This window comes from Trichomonas vaginalis, chromosome IV, assembly GCF_026262505.1.
Source record: "Trichomonas vaginalis G3 chromosome IV, whole genome shotgun sequence".
In the NCBI taxonomy this organism is placed as follows: Eukaryota; Parabasalia; order Trichomonadida; family Trichomonadidae; genus Trichomonas; species Trichomonas vaginalis.
The window spans coordinates 32785801-32796008 of record NC_067206.1 but is presented as its reverse complement, the minus strand read 5'-3'; the positions used below and the strand labels follow the sequence as shown (position 1 = coordinate 32796008).

The 10208-nt window shown below is 32.9% G+C and overlaps 1 protein-coding gene and 1 non-coding gene across 2 annotated transcripts; both read left to right on the top strand.

Annotated features, from left to right (window-relative positions):
• On the top strand, positions 1-4167 carry TVAGG3_0210830 (sensor histidine kinase GLRK family; the record flags this gene model as incomplete). The annotated part of the gene is made up of 1 exon (XM_001308822.1): positions 125-4138. One exon carries the CDS (start codon positions 125-127, stop codon positions 4136-4138), a length of 4014 nt encoding a protein of 1337 aa, XP_001308823.1.
• A 231-nt stretch (positions 4168-4398) lies between these two features.
• TVAGG3_0210820 lies at positions 4399-4470 on the top strand. The gene has a single exon. It is a non-coding gene; the product is annotated as a tRNA-Cys (tRNA).
• The last annotated feature ends 5738 nt before the right edge of the window (positions 4471-10208 follow it).

The window sequence follows — 10208 nt, the reverse complement described above, 5'->3', positions numbered from 1 at the left end:
TAAAAGTGTAAATTTTATCTATCGAAGAAATCAATAATTAAGAATAAAAATATGTACAGTATCAAATACCCTATTTAAAAAGAATAAAATTTACTTCGTTACATTCAAAATATTTTTTTTCAAAATGATTCCTTTTATACTTTCAATCCAACGACTAGATTCTGGCACTCCACCAGATATCTTAGTCCCCATAGTTAAATGTGCGTCGTCTGGATTGTTAGTTTCTTGTCTTTCTCGAGAAAATAATATTGTCTCAATCCCAGAACAGATTGATAACCTCCAAAGTTCTGTGAAATGCTTGAAACAACAAAATTATACAGTAATTCTCGGAAATTTCCCCACAAGTTCCTATATTATCAAGAAAAGCAATCAAACTCTCGAAAAACAAGAAGCAACAAGCAAATTTAACTTAAAAACCAAAATAAATTTTTCAATTAACTCATTTTCTAGGATCATAATAACTCTCTTCGTTTCGATTTTAATTTTGCGATTTTTAATTTTGTATTTTCTTATATTACGACGTGAAATCGTAGGCGATTATCAATACAAATTTTTCATTATCGATAATAATGCAAACTATTATCCAAAATCTTTATCTTTTCCCTATTTATCGAAAGATGAATTACTAAATTTAGTTCACGAAACGTTTGAAACGAAAAAGAACACCTACAGCATGCTTAAATCGGATAGAGTCAATAATATTACATGCCATTTGGTTCTTTTCCCTACAACTTTTTCAAATTATCTCCTCGTACTTTATATCGACAGTAACTTTGAAGATGTAAGCTCTAATGACAATATCGATATCCGTAACTCTCATGAGTTCAGAGATGATCGCGTTGATCCAGAATTCATCAAAACATTTACCAAGAAGAGCGAAGACCTCAGCGTCAAGGTCTGTGCAGTCTCTGATACAGCGGAAATCGAAATATTCCAAGATAAAGCCGATACAAAGCCTACACAACAAGCAATTACATTACAGGTTTTATTCATGCTTTACTACAAACAAATAGAAGCTTTATTTAGTGGTTGTAACGATTTCATTACGTTTAAGAAGCTAATTTTCAATTTTATGGAAACATTCGATTTCGAAGCTGTTGAATTGTTCCAGGAGAGTAACGATTCGCTTTCTGAGATCGTAGAGTTCCATACGAACCAAGAATCTCAAGATATTACGCGCGAAATTCTTAAATTATACAAAGAAGACGGAACAAAACGCGTTAAGCTCTTTGGAAAGAAAGCAGCCTTATTTACAACAGAATGCACTGAAATGCGTTACTATTTTATCATTGTTTTGTCTCAATGCGAAGTATATCACGTTGATCTCGAAACACAGCTTTCATTCTTAGCTTTACAGTATATGACCTTTTACCATATCAATTTCTCGCCTTACAGAATGGACGTTCTTCGTCACAGATTCAAGAATTTGATCAGTTTGATGAAAGAACCAATTTACATCGAAGTCAATGCATCGGAGCGTCCAGAAATACCTGAGAATGCTAAGGAAGGAGTATTGGTCTCAACAGATGACAATAAATTCATCCAAATTTATTCCGAAACGAATTACGATGAAATCCTTAACAGCCCAATCAAATCAGCCTTGATTATTGATAGAACATCCTACCAAAAGACGAAACAGGCTCTAGAAGCAGCACATAACGATCAACAGTTAATTAGATCTTCATTACACCTCCACAAGCTCATTACACCACAAAAACTTGCAGATAACACATTGCAAAGAGAGCTTGGCTTCAAGGATGACAACCTAAACCTCTTAGATCTCGTTGTTCCTGAAGATGTTCCTGATGTAAAGATGATGAGTGAAAAAGTGAAGTGTTTCAGACTTAGAACGAGCGAAGGCGAAGAATTATTGTATTCTGGCATCGCCAATGAAACAGTTAATGGAGAATTCGTTGGATATGTTTTCAAGATGCAAAATACAATAACAAACGAGAACGATATCAATTCTTTGATATCTCCAAGTATCATGAAGTACATTGCCATATGGTCTTTCGAAAGATCTACGGGAAATATCTTATTATCTTTATCTACTCAAACAAACATCAAGAAAATCGATGAGCTCGCATTGTCAATGGAAGAAAGCCAAAGACAAATATTCCTTGGCTGTATCTCGTCCGTATCTCCTCAAAATACTCCAAAATGCGTTGTTCATTTCTTCGACCCGAACGTTAACGCATACGTATGGTTCGAATTTGCCTTCTTCCAGACAACGCCATCAGCCGTCCTAGTCATAGCCCTTAACGTTGACGAGACAAAGAATACAAATGACAAATTGACGGAAGTACAAGAAATCATCGACCAATCGCTATACCACGCAGATATTGTGAAGTGGTCCTTCTACGAGCGCGACACAGAACAGCATATTTTCATGAATTCTCCATTGAGTTTTGAGACATTGCGACTTTCATGGTCCAGTATCAACTTCCAAGTTCCCCTCGACTTCCAAGAACGTGCAAGGAAGGCCTTCGAAGACTGTCTGAGGGACGGAACACCAATTGAAGTTGAAATTCCAATTATCTTCGAATCTCTTCAATGGCTTTACCTCAGAGGTGGCCGAGGAGATGTTCCTGGTACTCTTTTCGGAGTTTACTTCGACACAACGGAGTTAATTGAAATGAAGAACGAATTAGAAGCCGAAAAAGAGTCAGCCATCGAAGCATTATCCGCCAAAACTGATTTCCTGGCCCGTCTTTCATCAGAAGTCCGTGAACCATTGCAATACATGCTTGCAGTTTTAGAATTAATGTTTATGCTTCCATCGAGTGACGAATTGAAGAAGACTTTGGCATTAGTCAGATCCTCATTTGACAGACTTAGTGAATTACTGACAGATACACTTGATTTGTCTCGTATCGACTCAGGAAATTTGACTCCGACTTATTCAACATTTGATTTAATTGAAATTTTGGAGCCAATTGTAAACGATGCAAGACATCAAGTCAGAGGCAGAGACATCAAGGTTTACTTCAACTGTCCACCGCAAGTCGCCTTGAAATTGTATGGAGATCCTTTGATCATGAAAAGAGTTGTTTCCAATGTTGTTTCAAACGCTGTCAAATTCACAGAAAAAGGAAAAATAATCGTTGACATTTCTGAAGAAACAACCGCCGGAATAACGATTTCTGTTTCAGATACAGGTATCGGAATAGCCTTAGATCAACAAGAGTCAATCTTTGATACATTCACACAGATTGACGGTTCAATTACACGTCCTTATGGAGGAAGTGGAATTGGATTAAGTGTTGTCACAAAATTGATGAAATTGGTCGGAGGAAATGTCATGGTTTCAAGTGAAATTGACAAAGGATCTGTTTTCAAATTATTCTTCCCTTACGATGTCATTTATATTCCTTACGTTCCTGAGTCGATCAGATCTAAGAGATGCTCATTGGCTTTCGCGTATCAGCACGTGATTTCGCCAATAATCAAAACTTACACTGATTTCTATGGTGGTGAAATTCAGTTCTACCCGGATTTAAGCGATACTCCCCCTTCAATTTTATTCATTATGCCTGAAAAAGAACAGAAGGAATTAGCGAGCAATTTGAAGAAGCAATACCCTGACTTGATAGTTATAACTGTTTACGATTCCCTTGATGGAGAGAATGAGCCATTGTCTGATGGAGAAATGAGAGTAATAAGACCTCTTCTTCCTTCAGTTTTGAGACAGATTTTGTTGAGAGCCAAATCGTTTAATCCGAAAATTTCTTCTGCTTCAGCAAATATCGTCCAAAAAACGGTTTTCGCGGTCAAAGCGAATATCTTGATGGCTGATGATAATGTCACATCGCAGATCATCATGTCGAAGATTTTGGATAAGATGGAATGCACTCATTGCTGTGTTTCAAGTGGAAGAGAAGTCTTAAAAGAATTGTCAGCTCAGAAATATAATGTTTTGATTGTTGACCAAGGTTTGCCTGATATCTCGTTGAAGAATTTGATGGATGAGATAAGAGCAAGAGATATACAAGGCGTGAGAGTTATTGCACTTACTTCTTCCGCTCCTCCTGCAAATGACTGCGGTGTTGACATGTTTTTGACAAAACCTGTGTCAATGGTTGTTTTGGCTGAAGCAATCAAGAAACAGTTGGAAATAGAGGCACACAGTAACAAGTAATTATGTTTTTGTTTGTTTAGATATACACGTATATTTTTTATTTATTTGATTATTATGTTTATAAAAAAAATTATTTGAAATATGAAATGATGATATTTTTTCCCTCTCTAACTCTTTATCGTGTGTCATGAATGCAAAATACTTTATAGATTTAAGCAAAAAACGAGAAATCCTATGTGAAAATCTCGAAAATGAACATTCAAAATACCATTAAATTCAATTTTGTTCTTGGAAACTAAAAAAACACAAAATATGTAAGAGGGGTAGTAGCTCACCGGTAGAGCAAGGGATTGCAGATCCCTGGGTAGTCGGTTCGATTCCGGCCTGCTCCTGAATTTTTTCTTTTTTCATATATTTGTTTTCATTTTATTCTTTTTGATAAATTCCATATCAATAGAAGGAGAAACAATGTTTTCCTTACTTAGTTTGATTATTTTAGATGCTCATCACTTATTAAAGCATTGAAAAATATTGATTTACATACATTATTATACAATCCAAATTAGCCATCTTGCAATTCTTCATTTTATGTATGATTAATGTATAAGAGAAAAATGCATTTATAATTAAACTTTTAGCATTAAAATATTTACAAAAGATATAAATAGTAATAGAGAATGTAAATTGATATCGCAAGAACACTTTTGCTTGACTTTAACAACAATCAAATATACATTATTGCAGTTTTTATCATCACTAGTATCCTGATAAATCGAAAACAAATCATTTCTTAAGTTGCTAAAAATTATATTTCCATATATCTTTTTTGGTTCAACATAGCTATTAGTAACAGTAATACTCCCATCAAAAGGCAGATAATATCCATAATCAGCCATATTTTGAAGAAATATAGAATTGTTAAGTCTAATATCGTATCCATGATAACACCAAACAATATAATCACCGCATTTATTCTGAATAACTGAAACATATGAATTAGCAATCCGATATGGAGATGTACAAACATATTGAATTAACATTTCCGAACAATTACAATTAGTAACAATTATAAATTTACATATGGATTCTGGATTGCCATGATAAACGATAAATCCGGCTTCAGATTTACATTTATTTGAACTTAAATTTGCATTGTCAATCATTGGTTGTCCAAAATTCAAACCGAATACAATTCGTCCAGTGTCTTCGTCTTTCCCACAATTAGTTACTGAGCACATTATAGCATAGTTTTTATAATTGAATTCGCTCCCATCATAACGTCCATATGCATCAATATCAAATGACTGCCCCATATCAGAATTCCAACAAAAGGAGAAGCATAGATGATCTAAAACAGATTGACCATTAGATCTGAAAATAAGCCCACCTTTCCCTTGACAACTTATAAATGAAGAATACTCACATAATAAAATAATATTATTAGTATTACTGATTTCAATACCACTATCTGGATATTCATAAAAGTAGCAATGACTAAAATAGAACCTTCCATCAGAAGTTGAACCATATCTATCTTTGGATTCAATTTTAGAATCTGTTGGAGGCCCCGAATTTCCAAAATAAGTATCCCAGTCATTCCTCAACATTTTCAATTTTGTCCAGAAGAATAGTTCACTTATGATTGAATTGAATTTTATTTGTTCATTAAGATCTTTATTCATAGATGGAATAATTGATTAATCGTTTATCTAAAACGATTTTACCAGATCCAAACTGCCGTTGGTTATTGAATTTTTTATAACTTTAAACTGCCGTTGGTTATTGAATGCTGCATAAAAAGTTTTTGTTTCTAAACTAACATTAATATCTTCTTGTTATATATGATTAAATTAAGGGTTTCGTTTTGCGAAAAAAACGTACAATACGCAATTTCGCTAAAAAAACATTTAGCTAGCAATTTCGACATTTGACTCCACTCAAGACGTCACTTTTTTAATTTTGCGGTATCATATTTTTGGAAAATCTTTATGAATATTATATAAAAAGTCTCTTTAATATCTATATTTCATATTTTTATCGATTTTTAAAGTTTTTGCGAAAAGTATTCAATTATTTTTGCTATTTGGTCGGGTAAATGTCAGATTTGCGACATTTTCTGATATGATATTCAGATTCTACGTTGATAATAATGCTTATAGAACCCTCTTGCTATTGTGTCAAAATTGCGAAACCGATAGCAAAAATATCTCGCAATATCAAAATTGAGATATTGAGTGAATTATGCATTATAGAGATTAAAAATCTGATTTGTGAAAACATCTCATCAGTTTCTAGCTAATTCAAAAATCTTTACTATCTTATTCGATTAAAATGAAAAGGGAATAGTTTCATTATGCTTTAAATGACAGCCTTATAATATAATCATAGTTTTCGCTCAATATGCAGCATTTTTTTTTCGAAATCTATGGTCAATGTCCTAAATACTGATTGCTTTGCATTCATATCTCTTACATTTTCTATACCCACATCACTATTCATTGCTATTCCTATCTTTTTCATTTTTGTTTGTTTCTCATAATTTCTCAAAAAACACGATAACTTGATATTTGTAAATATCATACTTTATAACGTAAATAAGAACTTGACCTATTAAGAAAAGCAGTAATGAAAAGAAAATCTGAAATTCATAAAAATGGCGTCAAAAATTTTCTCACTGGGTTTTCGTCTATTAATCCCAGCTCATTATATACGCAACCAATCAAAAATCTGATATGGGAGTCCAAGGCTAACTTTTTGTTGTCTACCTAATAAAAGAGGAAGCAGCATTAGTGAGAATAATCGCAAATATTCAATTTAAATTATCTTTTTATTCTTAATTTAAAGTGACAAAAAGAATAAAAAACCTATTCTAAGGCATGTTGTTATGTAAATGAGACTAGACATCATATTTTATGTTATGAAAAAAAAATATTTAGAATTTTAGAACAAAATAAATAGAAAAAATAGCATAACTTATGGATGTGCGTATATTAAATTTAATAAATTAAGAGAAATTATTTTTGGCGCCAAAATTATTCGTTAACTCTCAAATTTTTCTGAGTCAATAAGCCGCCAAAAAAGTGTCATTTCTTTATAGGAAAGGAAACCTATTTGACGAACAATCCGGACACTAGTGCCTCAGCGAATTTCCCCAAACCCACCAATCCCCTCCCTGCTGTTGTGCACCATCGATGGAAAGTAAGTCATCAATAGTCTCTTTTCCTGATTTCAAGCTAACGTTAGATCATTCATGAAAGAAATCATTGCCTTTCATCAGAGACTTTCGTTATAACTGCGCTGCTCTCAAGTTCATCTTGAGAAATTTACGTAATAACTGAATTCCCAAAGTTCTTTAGGTGATCCAAAACACTGTAGCTGCTTGAACTTTGGACGAGCCTCGCACCCCAGAGAATAGAAATCCCAATCTTGCTCATGTTTAGTTGAATTAGTCTGCAGCAGTACAGCTCTGATACCACAAGATCGTGATGTATCAAAGTCACAACGCTATTTGATTCAACAACTAGCTAGTTTTGACATCAAATTGCAAAATTTGACTTCGTTATGAGCTCTTTGTAGCAAAAATACATTACACTTAAAGACTAGTTGCTAGACTGTAGTAGTTTGTTCGTATATATCTATTTTTCCCCAACGTATTGCATACTACATTTTGACAAGACTTGCAACCTTATAGTAACCTCGTTGGGAATTGTTCAAGCAAAGCGTAGGTAGTTAAGGTCGAGTAAGAGTTCTTCTTAAATCTTTCACTGAATGAGTAGGTGTTGGAAGAACTGTTCTCTAAAGCGATACAGTTGCGCTACATGTTCGTCAACTTGTCTAGAAATAAATATATCATTTGTTTTATACGTTTTTTCGTAATAAATCTTTTTTTATTTGTTGTATTTGAGTATGAAGATAACAAAAACTACGGCATAAGACGCAGTACACTGGGCTTCGTTGCCATTTTATTTACCATGTTAAGAATAAACTTAACAGACATGCTTTGTTTTCGACGAAGCCATCTAAAATAACGTACATCTAAATAAAACTAAAAAACTGTAAAATTTCTTTATTTGATAGTATACTTCAAATTATGCACTATACCTTCTAGAATTCTATAACACTCTTTGCATATAATTTTTTTTAAAAAAAGTTATATCTCGACAAAAATATGATTTATCAATAGAGTATGTAAAATAAAACTCATTCGCAGTATTAAAAAATCGTAAATCTTTCCAAAAAAATTTTGAATTACAAATTTTAAAAGTTAAAACAATATTTTTTGAAGCGAAAAAACGAAATCTAATTTTTTTGGAAAATTTAGAATAAATAGAGCTCTTTAACTCGTCGAATGCAAATTGTTTTCAAGTTTTTTTCGACCGGAAATTGAACTTTTAGAGTTTATACAATAAGATTCACATGAAAAAATACGGGTTTAACAAAGAAATCACCAATATAAAGGTTTTTTAGTAGAACGAGATTGATAAAAACTATGGTATGATAAAAAGACGATATTTTTTTTGGCGGGATAATTGAAGAATATGAATGATTCGAATTACAGACATACTCTAGTCCGAAACTTACTATGGTTCGTGACTTATTTTTGACACAGAATAGCTGTAGACTAAGGCTTACTCTAGATCCAGACTTATTATACAATTAAATTTGCTTTTGGAATAAGACTTAATTTTAGTTACAAACTTATCTTAATATCAGACTTATATTTAGAATCAGACTTACTTTAGTCTAGAACTTACATTTAGAATCAGACTTCCATTTCAAGTCAGACTTACTTTCGTCCGAGACTTACATTTCAAGTCAGACTTACTTTCGTCCGAGACTTACATTTCAAGTCAGACTTACTTTCGTCCGAGACTTACATTTCAAGTCAGACTTACTTTCGTCCGAGACTTACATTTTAAGTCATACTTACATTAATATCAAACTTATATTAACCTACGACTTACTTTTATTCCCAGACATCTTGATCCACACTGACATTGAAAACCACTCATACATCTAAAGCCACTCAAACATCTAGATCCACTACGACATGGAAATCCACTCAAACATAATTTTTGCTCTCTAACTACATTTTTATATGATTTTACAACCTAAATTTTCTTCTTTACCTAAAGATTATTCGCAATATCTGAATATCATTAATTAATTGAGATATTCAAGTTTTGACAGCGGATTTGGAAAGCAGACTTGATGGAGATTTTAAATCTGATGTCAAATCTTGGTTTTGTGCATTATTGGAAGAGAAAAAAGGGTGTTAATTGCAAATCTTAAATATAGGTTTTTACGAAAAATGTAATTAGGGTTAGAATCATAGAAAGATATATCTGTCAGACATTGTTATGTGTGACAGATAATATTGCATCTCATAGACACTGTTGCATCTGTCAGACACTGTTAAATTTCATAGACACTGTTGCATCTCATACACACTGTTGCATCTGTCAGACACTGTTGCATCTCATACACACTGTTGCATCTGTCAGACACTGTTGCATCTCATACACTGTTGCATCTTCAGACACTGTTGCATCTCATAGACACTGTTGTATCTCATAGACACTGTTGCATCTCATAGACACTGTTGCATCTCATAGACACTGTTGCATCTTTCAGACACTGTTGCATCTCATACACACTATTGCATCTGTCAGACACTGTTGCATCTCATAGACACTGTTGCATCTCATAGACACTGTTGCATCTCATAGACACTGTTGCATCTTTCAGACACTGTTGCATCTGTCAGACACTGTTGCATCTCATAGACACTGTTGCATCTATCACTTACTTTTGCTTCTGTTAGATACTATTGTATCTCTCAGACACTCTTGCATCTCTCAGACACTATTCCATCTCATTAACACTGTTGCATCAGTCTCTCACTGTTGCATCTTTCATTGACTTTTTTATCTCTCAGGAAATATTTTATCTCTATAATATTTTTTATATCTCCCAAACTTTTACATCTTTCTGATTAATTTTTTTATCCTTTTTCATTCTGTTCTGTATATCGAATCTTTATATAACAAATAATTAAATAGTTTCTCATATTTATTAACTGTTTTTATAAACAATAATCATACACATTTTATTCATATAAATATTTTTT